Source organism: Schistocerca serialis, chromosome 8 (assembly GCF_023864345.2).
Source record: "Schistocerca serialis cubense isolate TAMUIC-IGC-003099 chromosome 8, iqSchSeri2.2, whole genome shotgun sequence".
Classification (NCBI taxonomy): Eukaryota; Metazoa; Arthropoda; class Insecta; order Orthoptera; family Acrididae; genus Schistocerca; species Schistocerca serialis.
This window is the reverse complement of record NC_064645.1, coordinates 303,144,697-303,171,538: the sequence shown is the minus strand read 5'-3', so window position 1 is coordinate 303,171,538 and position 26,842 is coordinate 303,144,697. Positions and strand designations below refer to the sequence as shown.

The 26,842-nt window shown below is 41.6% G+C and overlaps 1 protein-coding gene across 1 annotated transcript in view; it reads right to left on the bottom strand.

Moving 5' to 3' along the window:
- Positions 1 to 26,842, bottom strand: part of LOC126416673 (odorant receptor Or2-like) — a 59,604-nt gene that overhangs the window by 7,109 nt on the left and 25,653 nt on the right. Inside the window, exons 2-3 of the mRNA XM_050084475.1 lie at positions 24,237 to 24,341; positions 12,478 to 12,639 (exon numbers count right to left, since the gene is read on the bottom strand). Coding sequence (XP_049940432.1) covers positions 12,478 to 12,639; positions 24,237 to 24,341 — 267 coding nt within the window. The remainder of the gene's footprint in view (positions 1 to 12,477; positions 12,640 to 24,236; positions 24,342 to 26,842) is intronic.

Sequence of the window (26,842 nt, the reverse complement as noted above, 5' to 3'; positions counted from 1 at the left end):
TGACCGAGACGTGTAACCAATGGCACCCCAGACCATCACGCCGGGTGATACGCCAGTATGGCGATGACGAATACACGCTTCCAATGTGCGTTAACCGCGATGTCGCCAATCACGGATGCGGCCATAATGATTCTGTAAACAGAACCTGGATTCATCCGAAAAAACGACGTTTTGCCATTTGCGCACCCAGGTTCGTCGTTGTGTACAACATCGCAGGCTCTCCTGTCCGTGATGCAGCGTCAAGGGTAACCGCAGTCGTGGTCTCCGAGCTGATAGTCCATGCTGCTGGAAACGTCGTCGAACTGTTCATGCAGATGGTTGTTGTCTAGCAAACGTCCCCATGTGTTGACTCAGGGATAGAGACGTGGCTGCACGATCCGTTATGGCCATGCGGATAAGATGCCTGTAATCTCGACTGCTAGTGATACGAGACCATTGAGATCCAGCACGGCGTTCCGTATGAGCCTCCTGAACCCACCGATTCCATATTCTGCTAACAGTCATTGGATCTCGACCAACGCGAGCATCAATGTCACGATACGATAAAAAGCAATCGCGATAGGCTACAATCCGACCTTTACAAAGTCGGAAACGTGATGGTACGCATTTCTTGTCTTTACAAGAGGCATCTCAACAACGTTTCACCAGGTATCGCCGGTCAACTGCTGTTTGGTATGAGAAGTCGGTTGGAAACTTTCCTCATGTCAGCGCGTTGTAACTGTCGCCAACCTTGTGTGAATGCTCTGAAAAGCGAATCATTTGCATACCACAGTATCTTCTTCCTGTCGGTTAAATTTCGCGCCTTTAGCACGTCATCTTCGTGGTGTAGCAATTTTAATGGCCAGTTGTGTAATCAATTTTGGATTCTACATATTTTTTCGTGTGAAGCTTATTTTGTTTGTCAACTTAAAATTTACACCCTGTCTATGTAAATTCGCGGTGGGGAGACTACACGTGGTGTCATTACGAGACTGACATTTCTCCTACACAAGAGTAAAACAGCAGTGTCAAGAAAAAAGTGGAAAAAATTAGCAAGGGAGCATTAGGAATCATTTGAAAGAAATATGAGAAATCCATAAAAGGAGATTCGGCCTACATTGAAATAGACTAGCTGTATGAAATATTATAACTGTTTCACGTAGTCCTCGGTCTGAAATCTCACTGATTAGAGTAAAATTGTCTTCAGTGATGAGTCCCGAACTAAGCCCTTATGACCAGTGAAGACGTGTCTGAAGATGCACCGGCCAGCGGTGGAACACCAATCTGAGTGTCGCCCGCTGTACAGCCCGAGAGCCAAGAGTGATGGTCTGGGATTCTATTTCTTTTCATAGCAGGACCCCTTTGGTTGTCATCCGCAGCGCCCTTATAGCACAGTGGTACGTCGACGATTTCTACCCATATTTTTGTCACGCTTCATGGGAAGCTATTCTGGGCTTGCATTTCAACGAGATAACGGTTGGCTACTGAGGGAGAGAGTTTCTAATGCTTGTATTCGTGCTTGCTCAAACCTACCTTGGCCATCAAGGTTGCTGAATTTGTCCCCAATCTTGAACTTTTGGAGCACTGTGGGCAGAACCCTCCAACCAGCTCGGGGTTTTACTATTTTTACTATCTAAAGCCCCAGTTGGACAGAATTTGACACCCAACAACTCTGTCAATCAATGTCAAGCCGAGTAATTGCTTACGTTAGGACCTTCAATCCTTTGTTTGTCTCTATGTGTAGATCACATCTACCGATTTCTGCCCAATTAGTATAATTGGTTCGTTGTGACCTTTTGCTTCGTTTCCTTAAACGACGTTTTCCGTGTGGCAGGAATACGTACGTTCAGAGAAAGCCGCGAGTTGCTGACTCTACTTGATAAACCAGTTATACACGTTGTAAACTCTGAAGTACTGTCACACTTCCATGGGGAACAACCCAGCACTTTTGGGTGTTGTTTGCTAATTCATCGTCTGGGCTCTGTTAGTAAACACATATTTTTGCAGATACTCTACAAAGATGAATATTTATTTTAAGTTAACAGTATGGCACAGAGTCCAATGCTTTTTGAAAGATTAAGAAGATAGAATCTATCTGTCCAATTGCAGCTACTACTTAAAAGATACCGTATACGGAAAACAGTGCTATATTTCACACAGGTGGTGCATGCGCTAAGAGCCTCGAAAGAGCGAGAGAAAGGAAGAGAGCGAGGAAAGAAAGGAGAGAGAGAGACAGAATAAAGGTTTGAGTAGGACAGGGATATGTAGGAAATCCTTATCAAAGAAACCATCCAGACATTTCCCATTAGCGGGTGTGGAGAAAGCACGAAAAGCCTAAATCTGTAAAATGTCTGGAGGGGAAACTGAATAGCAGTCTTTCCGATGAGTTCCACATGAGCTGTGTCTGTGATAAAGGCCTTGAAAGAAAGAGAGAGAGAGAGAGAGAGAGAGAGAGACAGGGGAAAAAAAGGGGGAGAAAGACAGAATGGAAACTTGGGTAGGACAGGGATGTGTAGGACATCCTTGTTCAAGAAATCATGCAAGCATTTGCCATTAGCGGATGTTGAAAAAGCACAGGAAGCCTAAATCTCTATGTCTGGATGCTAAACTGAATAGCAGTACTTCAGATGAAACTTAATTACCTTAACACTCCCGCCATCTCGATTCACGTGCCTTGAGGAATGTTAGGAGGTAATTCTGTTCATAAGTTCATTGAGCTTTATTATACGAGTAAGTAATCATCTGTATTGCTTTCTGTTGATTGCGCGACCCAAGAGATTTTCTATAACGATTAGATAGGAAAATGACCAATACGGTTGCGTATTCAATCTGAGTTCTAAAAGGAATATATCAGCGACCTAACAACATCTTCATTTTGAGCAGTTTCAGTTTTGATTTTATTTCGACTTGATGGACTGTGATTTGGAAACTGTGAATGTTCATTTCCTCGAAGATGAATTAAAGCAATTACTTGTGTTAGCCAGTTCTGTTATTCATGGAGTAAGCTGATAGTTAATGCTTTTTGAGTTAGAAGGCACTGTACCTCTACAGCTGTACAGTGTCGGGACTGTTTATGTCGTTCCATGTTTTTGTGCCATCTTAAGATAAAAATGTTTATTTATGACTACTCTCAGGGTTATTTCTGCTGAAACATCTTGAAAGTAGCTTTATTGTTGTTCTTAATTTTTAAATCTCGTTATTACACTACTGGCCATTAAAATTGCTACACCAAGAAGAAATGCAGATGATAAACGGGTATTCATTGGAAAAATATATTATACTAGAACTGACATCTGATTACATTTTCACGGAATTTGGGTGCATAGATCCTGAGAAATCAGTACCCAGAAAAACAACCTCTGGCCGTAATAACGGCCTTGATACGCCTGGGCATTGAGTCAGAGCTTGGATGGCGTGTACAGCTACAGCTGCCCAGGCAGCTTCAACACGATACCACAGTTCATCAAGAGTAGTGACGCGTATTGTGACGAACCAGTTGCTCGGCCACTATTGACCAGACGTTTTCAATTCGTTAGAGATCTGGAGAATGTGCTGGCCAGGGCAGCAGTCGATCATTTTCTGTATCCAGAACGGACTGTACAGGACCTGCAACATGCGGTCGTGCATTATCCTTTTGAAATGTAGGGTTTCGCAGGGATGGAATGAAGGGTAGAGCCACGGGTCGTAACACATCTGAAACGTAACGTCCACTGTTCAAAGTGCCGTCAATGCGAACAAGAGGTGATCGAGACGTGTAACCAATGGCACCCCAGACCATCACGCCGAGTGATACGCCAGTATGGTGATGACGAATACACGCTTCCAATGTGCGTTAACCGCGATGTCGCCAAACACGGATGCGACCATCATGATGCTGTAAACAGAAGCTGGATTCATCCGAAAAAAATGACGTTTTGCCATTCGTGCGCCCAGGTTCGTCGTTGAGTACACCATCACAGGCGCTCCTGTCTGTGATGCTGTGTCAAGGGTAACCGCAACCATGGTCTCCGAGCTGATAGTCCATGCTGCTGCAAGCGTCATCGAACTGTTCGTGCAGATGGTTATTCTCTTGCAGAAGTCCCCATCTGTTGATTCAGGGATCGAGACGTGGCTGCACGATCCCTTAGAGCCATGCAGATATGATGCCTGTCATCTCGACTGCTAGTGAGTCGAGGGTATTGGGTTCCAGCATGGCGTTTCATATTACTCTCCTGAACCCACAGATTCCATATTCTGCTAACAGTCATTGGATATCGACCAACGCGAGCAGTAATGTCGCGATATGATAAACCGCAATCGCGATAGGCTACAATCCGACCTTTATCAAAGTCGGAAACATGATGGTACGCATTTCTGCTCCTTACACGAGGCATCAGAACAACGTTTCACCAGGCAACGCCGATCAACTGCTGTTTGTGTATGAGAAATCGGTTATGTCAGCACGTTGTAGGTGTCGCCATCTACGGCAACCTTGTGTGAATGCTCTGAAAAGCTAATAATTTGCTTATCACAGCATCTTCTTCCTGTCGGCTAAATTTCACGTCTGTAGCACGTCATCTTCGTGGTGTAGCAATTTTAATGGCCAGTAGTGTACTTTAACAAGTGCGGAGTATACCTCATTTGTAGTATACCACATTTGTAGTGAAATGGAACTCAAAACAAATAACTGACTACATCCAGCAAAGAAAAATACAATGTAGTCCACAGATCTGCCTCAAGACAAGGGTGTAAGCCCTCGAAATGAGTCGTGGGAGGAAATAAAAGTGATGACGCAGTTAAATGGTTTAATTAATAATTTAGTTTCAGTTATCGTGGACGTTGACTTCAACATCACACATTTGCGAGTTTGTTATTTGACCAAATACTGTCCCCGTAGAGAGGTATTCGTGCATTTACAGTCACTGACGTTTCTGTTTTCGCAGCAGAACTACCGAAGATTGAGGTTTAGAATTCTTCATCGAATAGACGTCGCAAGCCAGACCTTTAGGAAGAGTCGTATATGAAGAGAAAACGCAAAAAATTGCCCAGTTTGCAATTAGGACTCGCACTCTGAGAGGTCCGTACAAACAAAGGGAATCGAGAATCACGATTTTTGTCTGTTATTATCATTGATAATGGCAAGATATCGGTTCCATGCATTCCAAGACTATCAAGAACGTTTTAATTTTATGTCAGAAGTCACATGACAAGTGCCAAAAGAAACTTTTTGTGCAACATAACAACAGATTCCTTTATTTCGACTGTAAAATGTTGCTTCTTCCCAAATTTCATCGTTCCACGTCAACAGGAAGTATCCTATATGTTCCAATGAGAGTGTCTGCGAGTGTCACAATATTGACATAAATGCCCGTATCTTTTTATTGCATTGATTTAGAAGCTTCAAATGTTTACACCGTCAAGGGATCCTAGACATTAGTGTGTGTGATACATTTCAACTTGATACGCCTATCAGGGTTTCTAACTGTCGGACAGACAGACAGACAGACAACTAAGTTATCCCATAAGGGTTCCGTATTTATCGGTTAAGATACCGAACCCTAAAAATTGAAGAATGTCTTTTCTGCATCCAAACGGCCACGCCAATCTCAGGCGTAAGCAGTATGAGGAGCAATTGTGGCGATAGCTACTTCGCCTGATATCATATGTATTATGTTGTGGCTTATATGTCCGAAGGAACGAAGGCCACACGTACACCGTATAAATGAGATGATGACGGCCAATGCTCTCCCCTCCGCCAAGGTCGAACTCTTACAGGAATCGGCGAAATGCCACAAGTAATGAGGATAATGGGCAAGGGGCGCTACGTTAACAGTGTGTGGACAAGTTGAGAATTTAGGTCTGACGGGAGGCGTTCTGGGGCAGTCTGCGCAGTTCTGATGGCCGCTGTGCCCGGATGGGGCAGTGGCCAGCGTATCTGCCTATAAGCAGGAGATCCGGGTTCGACTCGCGGTCTGGTGCAGATTTTCAACTTTCCCCATTGATTTAAATCAATGGCCGCTTACAGCCAACGTCCATAATACCTTTGCGTCTATGTGGATGCTGGATCAAATCGGTGTCTGTTGTTTCAAAGACAATCGAAGGTACAAAAAAGTGGTTCAAATGGCTCTGGGACTTAACAGCTGAGGTCATCAGTCCCCTAGAACTTAGAACTATTTAAACCTAACTAACCTAAGGACATCACACACATCCATGCCCGAGGCAGAATTCGAACCTGCGGCCGTAGCAGTCGCGCGGTTCCAGACTGAAGCGCCTAGAACCCCTCGGCCACGCCGACTGGCCATCGAAGGAACAGACACCACGTGTACAGAATACATTTTCATCGTGGGAATTGCCTGGTGTGACCACCATGTTGACTGTGCTGGGAGCAGTTTCCACATAAAATTAGGAGACATAATGTCACGAAGAAGTTTCCGGCGACAGTGCCGTGTGAGGCCGTTGTGGGCAAAGGGGAGTCAGGTGCGAATTCGTAGTGCAGAAGCTTTGGCGCCACTGAGCAGAGGCATACATGTATGGGGTCCCCGCTCCGACAAAGGAGAAATAACAACGCAGTGTCCTGCTTGCATAAAGAAGAGTACAGGTGACAACTGTAAATACTTATTTAATCGGAAATAGGTCGAGTGACAACCGTCGTGGTGCAATCGACATGGCGTGTAGCTGGACTGGTCACTTCACCCTGTCTCAGAGAAAAGTAGGGAAGAGAGATCCGACAACACAAAACATTTTTTGCTGATCTTATTTTTTAATAGATTGCTCTCTTCGGCGTCATAATGTTCCAACGGCTTTAAAATTCTCAGTAGCACCAGCGGTGTTGCCATGTGAACCATGCGTCAATTGCATGCGAAGCAAATCTAGAAATCGTGTAAAGCCTGTGTCTACTGAACTGTTTACCATTTCCTTCACTTCGAACGATTCCAGGAGAATATCACTGGCGGCGTCATTTAATCGTTATTTTAAGTATGGATTTCTTTATTGGGCAATAATTGTGTAGGCGCTCTTTTGATAAATTTTGATAAACAGTTTTTGATCCGTAGTTGTATGTTTACTGATGTTTACAGTGCTCATGGCATGAATGAAAAATATAACACTTTTGCTAATAAAGTGCTTACCTTATTCGAACACTGTTTTCCCCCAAAACTTGCCAAGGTTAGAGCAAAGTCTACAAAGAAGCCATGGATTACTCAAGGAATAGGGGTATCTTGTAAAACAAAAAGAAAACTGTATCTGTCAATCAGAAACAGTTCCGATGTTGATGTTATAGCACATTACAAGAAATACTGCAAAATATTAAAGACTGTAACACGGACATCAAAGCAAATATATTACAAGGAAAAGATAGTCATATCAGATAACAAAATAAAGACACTATGGGATATAGTGAAGGATGAGACCGGTAGAACCAGACATGAAGAGGAACAAATAGCATTAAGAGTAAATGATACATTGGTGGCAGATGTGTATAGTGTTGCAGAACTTTTTAACAAACATTTTATAACTGTTACTGAAAAGATGGGGTTGTCAGGTTCGGTAGATGCTGCTATGGAATACCTCAGACCAGATATTTCAAGTAACTTCCATAATATGAATTTGACCCTCACTACCCCAGCAGAAGTAATGGCCATCATAAAATCTTTAAAATAAAAAATCATCTAGTGGGTATGATTAAATATCAACAAAGTTAATTAAAGAATGTGATTATGAGCTAAGTAACATATTAAGCTATGTGTGTAACCAGTCGTTTATCAGTGGAATGTTTCCTGAATGGTTGAAATATGCTGAAGTTAAGCCACTGGTTAAGAAGGGAGATAAAGAAATAGCATCAAATTTCCATACAATTTCACTGTTGCCAGCATTCTCAAAAATTTTAGAAAAAGTAATGTAAAGTCTGCTTTATAACCATCTTATCTCAAATAACATACTGTCAAAGTCACAGTTTGAATTTCTAAAGGGTTCTGATATTGAGAACGCTATCTACACTTACAACGAAAATGTACTTAATTCATTAGACAAAAAATTGTAGGCAACTGGTATATTTTGTGATCTGTCAAAGGCATTTGACTGTGTAAATCACAATATCCTTTTAAGTAAATTAGAATATTATTGTGTAACAGGAAATGCTGCAAAATGGTTCAAATCTGATATCTCTGGCAGGAAACAAAGGGTATTATTAAGAAATAGACATATATCAAGCTATCAGGCATCATCCAACTGGGAACTAATTACATGTGGGGTCACACAAGGTTCCATTTTGGGGCCCTTACTTTTTCTTGTGTATATCAATGACCTTTCAACAGCAGCATTACCAGATGCCAAGTTCGTTTCGTTTGCCGATGACACAAACATTGCAACAAATAGCAAATCAAGTGTAGTCTCAGAAAGATCAGCTAATAAAGTATTTGTAGACATTAATCACTGGTTCCTAGCCAATTATTTGTCACTAAACTTTGAAAAAAACACACTACATGCATTTCAAAACTTGTTAGGGGTGTCCCACTAGTATATGCCTAACATACGATGACAAGCAGATAGAAGAAGTAGACAGTGTTAAATTCCTGGGATTACAGCTTGATAATAAATTCAACTGGGAGGAGCTTACCACAGAACTGCTGAAGCATCTTAACAAATCTCTGTCTGCAATGCGAATTGTGTTAGACATAGGGGATATAAAAATGAAAAAGCTGGCATACCTTGCTTACTTTCATTCCATAATGTTATATGGGATTATTTTTTGGGGTAATTCGTGAAGCCAAGCTTTAGTTTTCCAGGCACAAAAACGTGCAGTAAGAGTTATATGTGGTGTGAACTCAAGAGCATCCTACAGAAGCCTGTTTAGGGTACTAGGGTCACTAAGTACTGCTTCCCAATATATTTATTCCTTAATGAAATTTGTCATTAAAAATATATCACTTTTTCAAGCCAACAGCTCAATTCATGGGATCAGTACTAGAAATAAGAAAAATCTTCACAGGATTTAAAGTCTCTTAGTCTTGTACAAAAAGGTGTGCATTATTCAGGAACTCACATTTTCAATAACTTGCCAGCAGCCATGAAAAGCTTAACAACCAATGAAATTCAGTTTAAGAGAAGCCTAAAGGATTTATTGGTGGTCAACTCTTTCTACTCCATTGATGAATTTCTCAGTAAAACCAACTGATTATATATATATATATATATATATCTTCTGAAAATTCATACACATGTTCGAAGTGAACTGCATCCACATGCTTTAACAATGACACTGTAACATTTTTATTGCTGTAATCCAAAAGATCCATAATTTTTGTCATATATTGTAGGGCAGAAGTGCTCCATTCTTCTTAAATTTTGCAGCAGTGTTGAAGTCCAGTCATCTACTGTAACGTCTTTGTGGAGAGCATGTTTATCCCAACCGACCATAATAATGAATACTTGTTTGAGGTACCATATAAGAAATTTCGTAAACAGAAAAAACGTACATACGTCTCGCACTTTCTTCATTTAGTATACTCCTACATATAGCAGGATACATGAACATGTTCAAATAAGAAATTAATTTTGTGTAAACTTATGGTATGATGCACTCATATATATGCACAGCAGGTAGAGAAACACTGAATGATGATTTCGTCTGTAAGATGTAGATGCTGAAACGCGTTATTAAACCGGTGCATAGTTCTTACGGAAAACTGTACTCATGTGGTTGCTAGCTCTCGCGTCCATCGACAGCATGTTAGGAGACATAATTTGCATACATTTAATTCTCAAATGTGTGTTCTCGCAAATAAGTGCTCTCTGTTTCATTAGAAACCTTTACAGGTCGTGGGAAGACCCTATCACATACTATGTGGTTGCCTGATAACACTGATGGAGTCTAGCTATTTATTAGACCGTTGACTGTTTAGGGAAGTGATCTATAATGCGATCAGCTATGGGCAACCCATAGCAATGTTGCCACAGCCAACTTAAGTTCGCCTAATTGTTCAAACACTAAATAAAGCATCCCTAATTGTTTAAATACATAAAACACCTGTTCTAATTCTGTTAACGTTACATGAATACATCTGACACGGAGAGGAGGTAGCTGACATGCCTGAACTCTCTGCACTGGCTGCTAACTGTCTCGGGGAGCTTGACATTTGAGAAGCTATGACCCAATATTGTTTAAACACTAAACCGTTTAAAGAAAATGTTCATGCTTCAGCAATAAATAAAATAGTGTTTCTCCTGTATGTTTAAAACACTACACACACGCCTGACGGCTATGGTTTGTAATAATAAAATATAGAAGACCAATTGCATCACATACACAAGGTACCACCTTGGATTTTATAAAAAAGTTTTCCGCCATCTTAGGATTAACGTACTGTCTTCGGTAGTGTTTACATCCATTTTAACTCAACACAGGTGATCCGTATTGGATTCTAATATCAGTAGGGAGGCGAGGATCGAGGAGAGGGGGGGAAATATTTGCCTGGCCTAGAAATATCAGGAGGAGGGGCAATGACGTTGACCTTGATATTGTGAGGTGGTTGAGAGGGAAGGGCCATGGTCTTTGCATGTGTGTTGTGTCTTATAGACAGAAAAAACTGGCTGCAAATGCTCGAGATACAATTATCATTCATTCAACAGTATATGAATGATGTCATGACCGAAAAGTAACATGAACGCAGTTGATAAGTTTTATCTCATGCTGATTAAAAATCGGACATGAGCACACCAGATTTCGACTTATTCTTGAAGTTGAACATCCTATGCAGAGACATCATTTTTTTTCTTTGGGTCAGAAATTCCACTGCTGAGCTTAAACGTTGTATGGAACAGATAAGTTTCCCAGTCACTGAAACTCTAAAATGAAAGAGAATCACTGAGACTATGGAATGCTGAAGAGATGCCTTGAAACAAATTCACCCATGGATAAACAATACGGTTTATGTAAGCGTGTAGGATTTCATAATTATCCTCACTGAGGGAAAAAATCATCTGGACTGTTAGGCCATGTCATGTTCCTCTTCTGTTACTTGCACGAACGACGTTTCAATCTCTCTGTTGGGGATCTTCTAGTGTTCCCAGTTAGCTGACCTGCAACACCACAATATCCTGATCAAGATCCCAACAGACGGGTTGAAATGTTGTTTGTGTTAGAAGAAATCGAAAAGGAACATGACACTACCAAACAAGCCACAAGATTTTACCTACAGACAAAACAGCGTTTTCCGAAAATGAACGCCGCATTTTTTTACTCAGGCAGTTATTTATTTAAACTTTTCTTTCATTTCACAATCGATTTTGACTTTTTAAGCTTTTAACCAGCGATTAGTAGCATAGAAAAGCACGCTGTACTACCACTATTAAATGGTAACACAGTGGCATGAAAGCAAATTAACAGAAGGTTAGTTACCTAGGAAAGGTGCCACATATATACAAATGGCTGGACATTCACAGTTTCTATTTAAATTCGTTTTTTTTTGTAAATTTAATTGTTAATGATGATTAGCCAGTAGCTGGTGCACATAAGCAGGGAAATGTACAAAGGCAGAATGCTGACCAAAGCAAAAAAGCGAGGGCAGTCCAATAATTTCAGAGTCCTCGGTACATACATTTCTGTGTGTATGAAAAGGAAAAGGAAGTTAATAAAAATGAAATAAAAGTAAAGTTTTAAAATATAGAAGTTCAAACATTTAAAATTACACTTAGTTGGTAGACAATATGAACAGTCCTAAATGTTAGTGTCTAAACTATCAATGGTTAATACTATTTGTTAGTGTGGAAACTACAAATGTAATTGTTACTTTATATTCAATTAGCTGTGAGAAAAACAGGAATAGTGTGGATCTGTTTGTTCGATGATTAGTGTTTCTGTTTGATTTGTAAGTGAATAAAAATTTGTTTCTCCAAGAATATTTAATTTCTTCCGGTTGGCCCAATTATACCATTTCACAATCGTCAAACCCAGTTTTATATATTTCTAACTTATTTAATGTTCCTTTCTATGAAAAGCTGTATCATATAATCGTTTTAACATGATTGTTTGTTTTAAATGCAATTTTCTTTTTGGTATGCTTAAAAATTTTTGCTAATTTCTTTGAAATGTTACCATAATACAAGGAAACTGTGAAATTAGTCTTTTGTTTAACTGTTTTTTTTCTCTGGCATAATCTCATTCCTGGCTGACTTTTGCTCGCTTTTCAACTATCATTTGTGCATTTCTTTAATCAATTGTGTTTCAAAATAGTTCTCTTTGGCTACATTTTCAAGAATTGCTATTTCTTTGTTAATCTCATCTTCATCACTACATGAAAGCATGCTTTTTTATCATTGCATCTTTTTCTTTTTTCTGTTCGTCCTGTGTCGTCTTCTTGAGTTCTTTTTGTTCGATTATGAACAATGAGACTGTTTCTGTTATATGCTCCTCTATAACTTCCTTACAGTTCATTTTATTTAAGAAATTTCCCTCACATTCCATGATCGCTGCAATTAAGACACAGCATGAGTCACACATTGTCCCAGAATGAGCCTCCTCACCGCCACGAATGACTCCCTGGAGAAGGGGAAGAAACCTCCAGCGGTGATCCGCAGAGGTCTCTGCGCGCGATGCATCAGCAGAAGCAGCGACTTCTTGATGGAGAGGGGGCATCCCTGCAGTGACGTCACCGCGTCGTACGCCGCCACGGCCAGGTTCTCGCTCTGCAACAGTCCACCAATACCCACTTCACTAATGTCCACGGTTATGTACACAACAGTTCCTTGCATGTAAACATCTTCTGTTACTTTATCTCTGGAAGAAACTACGTAATCTTTAACTCGTTTGGAATTATAAATAAATGGATCAGGAGCTTTGATAGCCTACGGTTCACGGTCGGAATCACACTGGAAAAATTACATTTTGAACATTATCACACTTCTCATAATTCGACTTTTACTCACGCTCAAACTACAGATTTCACGACACATCTACTTCAAGATAAATTACAATTGGCACCCCACAAAGGCCAGTCATCAGTCGTTTGCTGCTCCAGCCTTGCCTAAAGACATACTCTGTTAATTTGAAGCAGGAGGAAGAACAAGATTGTCTCCAGTTATTTCAAAATGGAACATTTACGCCGCAGTGAGTCTACGCTGATATGCCGCATTCTTCCAGCGCCAATAATAGAATTTTAGAGTGTCACAGATAGCAATCTGATCGTGCATCATAGGTCTGCAGTCTACCAATCTGAAAAAGGAGGAAGGGAGTAGTGAGAGACTGAAGCTTTGGTTTGCGCTCTGAATATGTCCCCTGCAAATTGCCAATGAACGAAAAACAACTGTAAAAATAAGTTAACACATTTTCATATTTCCGTGCACTGATACATAGCAGTAATATCTTTGGAAAACTTCCTGTTCTGAGGAAAGAGTATTATGTGAATGAAATGTAGTAACTAGAAGTACACAGGATGAACCTGAATTCCACCGATAAAATTTCGGGGGCTGTATAAGGATGTTTTCTGAGTGACTCGATACTAGGAACCAAAAGTCTTTTGTGAGTGATTAAAGCGTAAATGCTTTTCGTTTGATTTCTTAATCCCATTTGTCTTCGTGTCTGTACCGCATTGAGACGCAAAGTAGTATATCAGTTTTGCTATTTGAGCAGCAAAATAAGTGATAATTGCAGAAGTAGAGAGGATAGAAAATGCACACTAGGAATATCAAGAAAAAATTTCTGGACAATGAGAATTTGTTGACGTCTAGTCAATTTAAATGTTACGAAGATGACTTTAGTTTATCCTAACACACAATTACTTCTCCATTGAGTGCAAAGTATACAAACATATTTACGACACAGGCACGGGTACCCACATGGCACCCTCTTACGCCAACGTGTTTATGGGGCACCTAGAGGAATACTTCCTTTTCGGTTTGAGTCATCAATCTTCTGACTAGTTTGATGCGGCCGGCCACGAATTCCTCTCCTGTGCCAACCTCCTCATCTCAGAGTAGCACTTGCAACATGAGTCCTCAATTATTTGCTGGATACATTTCAATCTCTCTCTCTTCCTCTAAGCTTTCACCCTCTACAGCTCCCTCTAGTACCATTGAAGTTATTCCGTGACGCCATAACAGATGTCGTACAATCCTGTCCCTCATTGTCCTTTCTTCGTCGATTCTCCTGAGAACCTCCTCATTCTTTACCTTAACAGTCCATTTAATTTTAAACATTCTTCTGTAACACAACGCTTCAAATGCTTCGATTCTCTTCTGTTCCAGTTTTCCCACAGTCCATGTTTCACTAGCATACAGTGTTGTGCTCGAAATGTACATTTTACAGAAATTTTTTCCTCAAATTAAGGCCTATATTTCATAGTAATAGATTTCTCTTGGCCAGGAATGCCTTTTCCCAAGTGCTAATTTGCTTTTTATGTCGTCCTTGTTCCGTCCGTTATGGTTTATTTTGCCCTCAATGTAGCAGAATTTCTCAACATTATCTACTTTGTAATGTTTAATTATTATGTTAAGTTTCTCGCTTTTCTCATTTCTGCTACTTCTCATTAATTTCGTATTTATTTAAATTACTCTCGATCCACATTCTGTACACATTACACTGTTCATTCCATTCAACAGGTCAACAGGTCCTGTAATTCTTCTTCACTTTCACTCAGGATAGCAATGTCATCAGCCAGTCGTATCACTGATATCCTTTCCTTTTGAATTTTTGTCCCACTCTTGAACCTTTCTTATTTCCATTATTGCTTCTTCGATGTGTGAACTGAACAGTAGGGGCAAAATCCATCAACCCGGTCTTACACCGTTTTTCTCTTATTGTTCTCTCTTGGCTCTTATACATATTGTATATTCCCCATCTTCTTATAGCTTACCCTTATTTTTCTCAGAATTCCGAACATCCTGCATCATTTGACAGTCTTGTTCAAATATGTGTGAAATCTTATGGGACTTAACTGCTAAGGTCATCAGTCCCTAAGCTTAACCTAAATTATCCTAAGGACAAACATACACACCCATGCCTGAGGGAGGACTCGAACCTCCGCCGGGACCAGCCGCACAGTCCTTGACTGCAGGCCCTTAGACCGCTCGGCTAATCCCGCGTGGCCCATTTGACAGTGTCGAGCGCTTTTTCCAGGTCGACAAATCTTACGAACGTACCTTGATTTTTCTTCTTCTTGCTTCCATTATCAACCGCAACGTCAGAGTTGCCTCTCTAGACCCTTTACCTTTGCTAAAGCCGAACTGGTCGTCGTCTAACACATCCTCGATGTCCTTTTCCGTCCTGCTGTATATTATTCTCATCAACAACGTGGATGTATGAACTGTTAAGTCGATTGTGCGATAATTCTCATACTTATCAGCTCCTGTAGTCTTCGGAACTGTGAGGATTATGATTTTAGAAAGTCAGATGGTATATCACCAGACCCACATATATTGTACCAACCAACTTGAATAAGCGTTCTGTTGCCACATCCCCCAAATGATTTTAAAAATTCCGATGGAATATTATTTATCCCTTCTGCCTCATCTGACCTTAAGTCTTCTAAAGTTCTTTTAAATTCTGATTCTAATCTGGATTCCATATCTCTTCTATATCGACTCCTGTTTCTTCTCCCATCTCGTCATTAGACAAGACTTCCCCCTCATAATGGCCTTCATTGTAATCTTTTCACCTATCAGCCCTCTCCTCTGCATTTAACAGTGGAATTCCAATTGCACTCTTAATGTTACCACCCTTTCTTTTAATTACACATAAGGTTGTTTTGACTTTTCTGTATGCTGACCCAGTCCTGACAATCACTTCTTTTTCGATTTCTTCACATTTTTCATACAACCATTTCGTCTTACCTTCCCTGCACTTTCTATTTATTTCTATTCCAATTGGCTTGTATTTCTGTATTCCTGAATTTCCCTGAACATTTTTATACCTCTTTCTTTCATCGATCACTCGATTGACTTCTGATGCCCTGTGTTTCTTTACAGTTGCCTTCTTTGTACCTATGCTTTTCTTTCCAACTTTTGTGGTTGTACCTTTTAGAGATGTCCATTCCTCTTCAACTGGACTGCTTACTGTTCTAGGCATTATCGCAGTATCTACAGCCTCTGAGAAAGCGTATCTCTTTATTACATAGTATTTCCATATTACTCTTCTTTTCACTTTTATTCTTCCTGATTCCTCTCGGAAATCCCTCTTCCTTGCACAGTTATTCTTTCCGATATCTGTCTTAAACTCGAGCCTAATATTCATCATTACAAAATTGTGACCTCAGTCTATATCTGCTCCTTGGTATGCTTTATAATCCTGTATCTGATTTCCTAGTCAGCTAAAACCCTAAACTTCTGGTCTGGTTTGGTTCGTTGATGATGCATTCATGATCTGGACTGAGGGCCAAGAAAAATATCCTCATTACTTCACAAGCTCAGCACGTTCTCTCCGATCCACTTCGCCATGTCCTCTTCAAGTCAGCGTTCTACTTATCTGAAGGTTGACCTTCACGTCTCTGATTGCTCCTTCCACACTTCGGTCCACGTTAAACCTCCCAACAATTATCAGTATCTGCAGCTCGACATATAGCATCCCTTCCACACCAAGAAGTTCCTCCCATAAGGCCTGGCCACCTGGGGATGGAGTATTAGCAAAGACGAGAACTCCCTTACTCAGTATGCTGACTGTCTCACAAAGTCCTTCACATACGAGCACTATCCTCCAGACTTAGTCCACAAACAGAGCACTTGATCCATATCTCCACATACCCTGAAACCTTTCACCACCCCCAAGAATCAGCTAACCTGGACTGGACAACTTGACCACAATCTCCGTCAGGGTTTTGATTATATGTCATCACGCCCTGAAATGTGGTACATTTTGCACAAGATCTTCGCACGCTTCCTGTCATGTCATCCACCCAACCTCCAGAACGTCCTAGTTCAACCCTGTACCACTCCAAATGTCAGCTCCTGGCCACAGGGATGAATATCGCTATGGAAGATCCAGGTGTAAGATGTGCCCTATCGACAAACCCTGCCTTTCCCATACTAGTTCCGTCAAAGACTTATCCTACCTCATCAGAGTGAGGGCCGCCTGTGAAAGCAAACATCTCATATACCTGTTCTGCTGCAATCATTGCACAGCTTTTTATACTAGTATGACTACCAACCAACTTTCCACCAGGATAATGGCCATCTTCAAACTGTGGCCAAGAGCGTAGTTGACTACCCTGTGACACAACATTCGGCTGAATATAAGATGCTTGATTTCAATGGCTGCTTCAAATAGCTCTGAGCACTATGCGACTTAACTTCTGAGGTCATCAGTCGCCTAGAACTTAGAACTAATTAAACCTAACTAACCTAAGGACATCACACACATCCATGTCCGAGGCAGGATTCGAACCTGCGACCGCAGCGGTCGCTCGGTTCCAGACTGTAGCGCCCAGAACCGCACGGCCACTCCTGCCGGCAATGGCTGCTTCACCAACTGCGCCATCTGAATCGTTACCTCTACCGTGAGAGTTTCAGAACTGCGCAGATCTGAACTATTCTTACAATACATTCTCCAATCTCGAAATTATCCCGGCCTCAACCTACACTCCCCACACCCTCCAGCCAACAGTTTCTGGTTTCCAACCCCTCTGTCCTAACGTCTCCTTCCTATTCATGAACTCTCACCTTCATTGAACACCCCAGTCATTTCCCCTCACTGATAATCTCCTTTTCGGCTATCAGTTTCTCCTTCCTCCCCCTGTCTTTCTACAGTCTCACAATGCTCCACCAAGCTGCCTTGTCCCGTTGCCGTCGGAGATGAAAAGGTCCCAGCAAAACTATACTGTTCGTAGAGATGTGACTTGACTCATTTTGGTCAATTCTTGGACTAAACTAACATATTTCAACAATATTTAACAAAGGAATGTTATAAATATTTGGTCACTCATATTTTCAGTTGTGGTGTCCGCTAACACATGCGATTGACCACTTTTAAATTAGCTCGGTTTTGTGTAGCATTTGCATCAACATTTAAATAAAATTACTGGCAAAATAGTAAACTGTTCATTAAACGCCGGACACGGTGGCCTAGCGGTTCTATGCGCTTCAGTCCGGAACCGCGCGACTCCTACGGTCACAGGTTCGAATCCTGCCTCGCGCATGGATGTGTGTGATGTCCGCAGATTACTTAGATTTCAGTAGTTCTAAGTTCTAGGGGACTGATGACCTCAGATGTTAAGTCCCATAGTGCTCAGAGCCATTTGAAACTGTTCATTAAATAAGTACAAAAGTACGTCAATATGTAAGGTATTCATCATGTGTTCATTTGCTGTGTAAATGTGGAGAATCGAAGTTCTGACAAATATTTGCACATAGTCGATGCATTGTAGAACAGATACAGATGATTGCTTTCATAGATGATAGCTTCAAAAATGGTTCAAATGGCTCTGAGCACTATGGGACTTAACATCTGAGGTCATCAGTCCCCTAGAACTTAGAACTACTTAAACCTAACTAACCTAAGGACATCACACACATACATGCCCGAGGCAGGATTCGAACCTGCGACCGTAGCGGTCACGCGGTTCTGGACTGAAGCGCCTAAAATCGTTCGGCCAAGATGATAGCCCTGCACTACCCATCTCGTGTATGGGTTGAATGAATGCAATTGAAAAGCGGCACAACGCCGCACTAAGCTCTTTTCGCAGTGAAGGCAACCGAACCACAGATGATAGCTATCGTGCAGGGCTATCATCTGAGATGTCACACACTGAAATCGCATGAAGCCGTTAAAAGTTGTTAATCAAGAGGTTCATTGTGAAAATGTTTATTCGCTACAAAATGTTAGCTTCTGTAATATTAAAGGTACTGAAATAATGTTGTGTCATTGGATGCGCCTCATTTTTCTGGGATCGCCGAAGTATTTAGATTTGCATTGATACTCGACTGTAAGTTATTATACACTCTAGGACTGCTGTAAGAAGCCCTGACACTCCACTCAGCTTGCCTGACACTCCACCATTTCTGCAGCATTCTCTCCTGCACAAAATTGTCTCCATGTGAACAACAGCTGTGTCGAAATTCCCAGCTTTTGGGTTTAACCATTTCCGAAGACGCACTCCTTGTCTCTGCGGCTGGGCTGCCGCATGAGTTTCTCGTGCCACTGCTTCGCATCCAGCCAAGGTAGCAAACTCAGCTCTCCTGACTACCAGGTCTAGGTGGACGACTAGCTCTTCCACATACTCACAGCCTTGCAGCCTACTTTACTCCCCACCCTCAAGCTTGCATTCATTACTGTTCGCTGCTGTCGCAGGTTCGTTTTTCCGGCAGCATCAGTTGTACCTTGACAGTGACACACAGCAGTATGGATGTCTTCACTACCCATCTCGTGTATGGGTTGAATGAATGCAACTGAAAAGCGGCACAACGCCTCACTGAGCTCTTTTCGCAGTGAAGGCAACCGAACCACAGTCGTTTTCCATGTGTATAAAGGCGCCTACAAGATACCAGTGATTTCGTGGTGTTGTTTTTGACTAGTAATCAAAACGTCTTCGGTTGTGGGTTAGAATCTAGTAACTGGTTAAATGTGGACAAAAAACATCACCAATGGCGGTCGAAGACTCCTCTTTCTCCAGTAGACTTGTCAAAGAGGGCGGAGGAGCGGATAGGAGTTCAAGGCACTCTCTGGACCTTGGGGTTGAAAACTGACCCTAAAAGGCGGATGAGTCAGAAATGGTCAACGGCATGAGGATGCAGAGGGCAACGGAAACCACTGCATTAAAATACATGATGTGTATCCACAGGACATGCGGTCTGTAGCTGGAATACACCATAGAGCCAAAGAAACTGGTACAACTGCCTATTATCATGTAGGGCCCCAGCGAGCACGCAGAAGTGTTGCAACAAGACACGTGATGGACTCGACTAATGTCTGAAGTAGTGCTGCAGTTAACTGATACCATGAATCTTGCAGGGTTGTCCATAAATCCATACGAGAACGAGGGGGTGGAGATCACTTCTGAACAGTACGTTGTAAGGCATCCCAGATACGCACAATAATTATGTCTGGGGAGTCTGGTGACCAGCAGAAATGTTTAAACTCAGAAGAGTGTTCCTGTAACCAGAGGAGTGTTCCTGGAACCACTCTGTAGCAATTCTGGACATATGGGGTGTCGCAATGTCCTGCTGGAATTGCCCGTTGGAAGGCACAATGCACGTGAATGGAAGCAGGTGATCAGACAGGATGCTTACGTGCGTGTTGAAACGTCCCCTTAAAAAAATTAATGAATGACTGTGCTGATAAACCTCTTACATTATTTGCTTTTCAAACAGCTGAGCAAAACTGAACGTACTCACACATTACTCTCTTTACTTATTCTGATCAACACTAAACAGACACACAATATTTTTAGCGCAACGCAATCCGACTTTCAAAAATCCCTACAAAAGAATGGCCCTGACTAACAATAACCTATACCTTTCATGAATGACTTACCTCACAAAAATCTTCGTTACTCAAATTACTGCAATACAGCGAGCGCCAATACTGCCAGCTAAATAGAAGATTCTAACTACTGAAGGCACTAACTACTGATAGGCTTAGTTAGCAAATGAAAGATTTTGATAAAGAACAAACAATGTATTTACCTTAATGGTGTTCAAAAGTCATTATATATATATATATATATATATATATATATATATATATATATCAGTTTATGACATCCAGTCTTACAAATTTACTGTCTCTGATGGACACACGTCCAGATCATACGCTCTCAAAACTCCGCCATCTCTCTCCCCACATCCACCACTGCTGGCGGCTCACCTCCAACTGCGAAACGCTACGCGCTGTTAACAGCCAACTGTCCAACACTACAATGGCGAATATTCCAACAATGCCAACCAGCCACAGACTGCACACAGCACAGCCAGTGATTTTCATATAGAGCGCTACATGGCTTTACCAACATAAAAACCTAAACAGCCTACTTACAGTGTCACTTCTGAGAGTCTTATCTAGACGCATCAGCGGTCCCATATTAATCCAACTGCACATACCCCACACCATTGCAGAGCCTGCTCCACTTGAACAGTCCTCTTCTCTTCAGACGTTGTCGGTCCCGTTCTTGCAGTATCTTTTTGGTACGGGAAAACCCTTTCTTCAGCACTACCTCAGAGATGCTGTATCCTATCGCTCGTGCGCCGACAATAGCACCACGTTCAAACTCACTTAAAAGTTGATAACATGCCATTGTAGCAGCAGTAACCGATCTAACATCTGAACCAGACACTTGTTGTCTTGTGTAGGCGGTCCTGACTACAGCGCTGTATTATGCCTGTTTACATGTCCCTGTAGTTGAATATGCATGCCTATACCAGTTTCTTTGGCGCTTCAACGTAGTACCATGATGATCTGTCCATTGGCCGAAGGTTCCGTATTGATTCGCCATTCAGATCTCCTGGAGGGTACTGCCAAGGGCGAGGTGACAATGAGAAAAGTATGGAACTACTAACGACGGGATAACATTCAATGAGTCAGCGCATGGATGTTAGAAATTTGAACTTACTAGAAAAGCTAGAAAATATTAAAAGGAAAATGCAAAGCTCAACTTAGACATAGAAAGGATCAGTGAAGTGAAATGGAAAGAAGATATAGATTTCTAGTTAGCAGAAAATGGTATCATGGGAGCAGGATTTGTTATAAATAGGAAAGTAGGGCAGACAGTGACTTACTGTGAACAGTCCAGTAATACGGTTGTTCATCGGATTCTACAGCAAACTAACGCCACAACAATATGTCGTTTCGCAACCAGAAGATGAAGACGTAGAGAATGTACTATGAGAATATTCAACCCGTAATTCATAATGTAAGGAGAGACAAAAAGCTAATAATGACTTGGAATTAGAACGCAGTTATAGGGGAATGATCCGTGCTATTGTTCTCAGAAAGGTTCAGGGAAAGGCAGGAATACAGCCATATACATGCCTTAGGAATGAAATAAATATTGACTAATTGAGTACTGCAATTAATTTCAGATGTTAACAGCGAATAATCTATTCCAGAATCACAAGAGCAGATGGTATACTTGAAAAAGACTTAGAGACACGGGAAAATTCCATTTGGATTACATCAGGGTCAGACAGAGGTTTCGAAAACAGATTTAGGATTTTAAGGAATACCCAGGAGCAGATGTAGGTTCTGTTCACAGTTTAGTAATGATGGAGAATAGAGTTAAGGTAAAGAAATCATCCAGGAAGAATCAATGTGTAGGGAAATTGGATATTGACGTACTGAGAATGATGAGACGCAAATGAAGTTCGCTTAAGATACGGATACTGCGACAATGAAAACAAGAATAGGCAGTTAAGTTGAAGAGAAGTGGAAGACAGCAAGAGGCGAGAAGTGCGAAAACTGTCACAGATGTTGGACAAAACGTAAGTGCAAGGAAGGCAGGTGTGAGGAAATGTGGGGTAACAAAACAAATCAATTGATCGACAAAAGAAGGAAGTACTGAAGGGTTCAGAGAAAGGCAGGAATACAGCCATATAAATGTCTTAGGAATGAAATAAATTTGAAGTGTAGTGAAGCCAAGGCCTAGAGGTTGCAGAAATCGAAAAAGAGATGATTCTCGGAAGCGCTGACTCGGCATACAGAAAAGCCGAAACAGCAGTTGGTCAACTTAAGAGTGCAATAGGAATTCCATTGTTAAAATCAGAAGAGAGGGCGGATAGTGGAAACAGTACACTGAAGGCCTCTATGATGGGGATGATTTGTCTGACGATGTAATTGAAGAAGAAATTTTAGTCGCTGTGGAAGACGTAGGGGATCGAATATTAGTCAAAATGTAAAAGAGCTCTGGAGGACTTGAGATGAAATAAAGCCCTTTCCCTCCGCCTCCCTGTTTCCACCTCGCCCTTCCCCTCTCCACACTCCTCCAAAGACATGCCAATTTCTTGGAACAGACCAATCAAGGACCTCCAGGGCCAACAAAGCACACACACACACACACACACACACACACACACACACACACACAAAACAAACGATCAATCAATCAGTCCCCGCTATTTTAGTGCCATAAAAAACAAACAGCCAACGTGAGGGTTTTCTATTAGTAACCGATCGGAAGGCACGACATTATTCTAGTCGGGTGATAATGACATCTGCATAATTGTCGGTCTTGCTGGCTGGAATTGGTGTATACGTCTATTACATGTCTGCCATGCAAAGTATGTACCTCATAAAGTATATGATAAAAATTTTCGTAATATTTTAACAACAAATGGTGAACCAGTGTGTTACATTTACATTTTCATTGTCATAATAGTTTCATAACACATAGGCTGCTTACATTTTTTCTGTATCTACGGTCTACAGAGTACGATTTCTGTAATTTATATTATAATCACATATGGGTTAAAGTTCCAGTCCGTTACCTCTACAACACATTGGTTACTATTTCATTTTCATCTTCTACCAGTATTAAATAAATTTTAAATCGTTTCCTGCTGAACACAAAGCTGATGATAAGTCCTGATTCTCGAAAATGACCCCATGCTATGGTTCTCACTCCATCATTACGTACGAAGGGTTTATCATGTTTGCAAATAATGTCAATTTTCATTGCTTGTTAATGAAAACATTATATGCCTTAGATCGAATTACATATTGAGCAGTTGACTCATAAACATCATTTGGGCGAGGGGGGGGGGGGGGTGAAGAGAAGAAGGGGGGACCAGAGGGGCCTAGCTTAGTAGAAGGGAGGAATGTTAGGATGTAGTGTGTTTGCTGCCCCCGCATGTAGGCAACCCGAAAGACAAAGTTCTTCTTGTCTAAAGTCGCCACAGCACTCCTTCTCGAGCCATTTAAGAAGCAGATTACCAGAATCTGTACCTGGAAGTATCAATGGGAAACAACAAGATTTTGATCTCCAAAAAGTCTTTATATAATATTTTGAGTGCTGGCTGTTAGATAAATAATTCAATAAGCTTCCACGAAATACATCAAAGGAATAAATGGAATCCTGCGTAGTTGTAGTTATGGCGTTTCAGAATTGGTGCCTTTTACAGGTATGGACAAATAACTGGTATTTAATTGTATGAATAGGTATTTGTAATGTCGAAATTTTACTTCTGAAAAATGAAATAAATTTTAATCTTTTACGTCCAACTGTGTTGCTAACACTTTATCGTGAACAGTTTCATGTGGTCCATTCTGAATATCACAGTACCAAACACAATTTTTACAGCAAGAAACCTTGGGGCAAAGTAAAACTATTTAATACAGCGTATCGGTCAGTGAGTGATTGGCCACTTACTTCTGTAATAAGGTCATCCCCGAACCAGCAGTAAATGAAAAGCTCCGCAAGCATGCCAGTTAAGTACAAGCCGAATTTTCCAATCTGCTGCAATCCGTCCGCACTCTATAAAAGAACTGATGTTAGAAACGAGATAAAAAAAAATACTGCAGACAAAAAATTGAAATCAGTAAGTACTGTAAAAATACTTATCGAACAGGGCATTTCAGTCATTTCGTTCACGGGTCCTATCCTTTTATTCACATCATAAATGATCGCCTTTAAGAATGTGCAACATATCAACCTACAAATAAATGTACGTCACTGCAACTCATATTAATAAAGAATTCTAACAATCAATTACAATATAAGATCATTTTATGAAAATTAGTTCTAGGCTACTCCATAATTTAATACAAAAAGAAAAATAAATACAAACCACTTCCCTAAATCCCTCTCATTTGCCAGTATGGAATAATGTCCATTGAAATTGAAACAGCAGGAAGGACAGTAAATAATGTGCTTATAGAGCATAGTAGGAAGAAAGCGCCATTAAATTTGTTAGAGATTTTGGTTTGTGTAGCATGCGAAATTTTCTGCACAGCATTGGCTCCAGCCTGGCTGGGCATCGGATTGAACCGAGCTGCGGATGACAGCCGCTGCTTCAGCTCTACGTCAGAGTTGATCAGTCACAATGGCTGGCAAGGGCAACCCAGGGCAAGATGTTTTCAATGGTCGAGAGTTCTGGAGTGTGTGTTGGCCACAGTAACTTTCCCAGCAGCACAGTCAACATGTAATTTTGTATTATTATTTTGAAAGATAATGTCGTTGACACCACATATACGGGGTGAACATTAATAAAACAGTCAAACTGCAGCGACGGATTCCTGACTTGTAATGGAAAAAAAGGGTTCTGTGAACATGTGTCCGGAAAAAGACGGTGTGCGTGCAACGGTGAGAAATAGTCCCTGTACATTTTCCAGAGCTGCATCGGATTCACGTAACAACAAATGTGGCCTCCATGGGATGCATGTACGCGTTCACACGACGCATCATGGATTGTCATGCAGGAAACACATAATCGTACTTTGTCTTATACCATGTTGGCGAGCCACTTTCCTGGAGCTTGTACTAGGGTTCGTCTCAATATCCTGTAGGACCCAAGCCTCTAAACCTGGTGTACGCTCAGTCCGCCACCTCCCCCTGTCTGAAAGGACGCATGATTACACAAACGCCCAAAAGGTGCTGGGAATATTTGTGGTAGTTGATGTCTGTGAGGGTACCTGTTTTGGTATAGTCGTGCTGCCTCTCGACCGTTTCCATCTGCTCAGCCGTACATGATCTCGGCTTGTTCCCGTCATGAATACCGGACAATTCTGCTGCTTACAGTTCGCTGCATCAATCGCACAGCTTGCAACGCACAAGAAACACACGGCACGTGGTCAGAGGAACTGTCATTCGTCAGCGATATCTACGTTGGCAATGATGCATTTCCGGACGCATGTTCACAGGACATTTCCTCCTCCATTGTCAGTGAGGAATCCGTTCCTGCAGTTTGCCGGTTTTGTTAATGTATGGGGCACATCAATCGCAGAGCCACTGGTTCCTACTATCCAAAAACGACTATGCGAATAACAGATGATCATGTTATGTCGATAGTCGCATCTGGGACTCTTTTGAGAAGACGATCTATTGTCGGAGCCTTGTCGTCACCTATCACACTATCAACGCGGCACTCTCCCCTGGCGCCTCAACAATCGTCGCTCGAGTGAGAGTCTGCAGTTCTGCAGACGTCGTTCCATTTTCCGTGTGGGTACTTGTCCCGCCGAAAAAGTATCCATTTCCTGACTCATGATCCGTGTCGTAGCTGCACGATCCTGCGCAGTCGAGCTAACAATGTCTATCCTCTTGCGTGTTGATGGCACTATAGCACCTGAAATCCTCTATGATGTTGACTGTGGTCCTCCTGAATTCATGGATTCCAAGTTTTCAAGAGAGCTCTGGCATCCCAACGAACGTGAGTTGTGATATCATGATTCGGCAACAGACAGATTCGACAGGACACAATCTTGCTGCTGAAAAATTTAGACACTTGGTGATAAACGTTTCTTCTTCTTACATAACGCATAAAACCTTTTTTCTCACTATGAACTTTACTCACATGGTATTTGAGAACGATAAAAGCGCTGCGTGGTTTTCCTCTTGTACAGAGTGATGTGGGGGTGGATATGGTCCTCAAGGACGCACTCTGCCTTTCAGAACGGTGAAATCACCCAGGGATGCCACAAAAACCTTCCCCAGACCATACTGCTCCCTTCTTTGGCCTTGACACTTCCGACGATTGTTGCAGGGTATTTGCTTTCAGATACTTCAAGCCGTACACGCCAACGGCCATTTGGCCGATGGGGCTTAAAACACGATTGGTCTGAAAAGGCAACCTGTCGTCACTCAGTGGACTTTCAGCTGCGTTTATGTGACCAGCTCCACACAATGAGCGATCGCGAGCCTATTGTGTTGTGGATTCTGGAGGCGGTGCGGCCTGAACTTACGGCAGTCACTATAGCGTGTATGAGGTTCTGTATAGTGATAGGCTTCGCATTGGTGTACGTTGTTAATGGAGAGCTGCC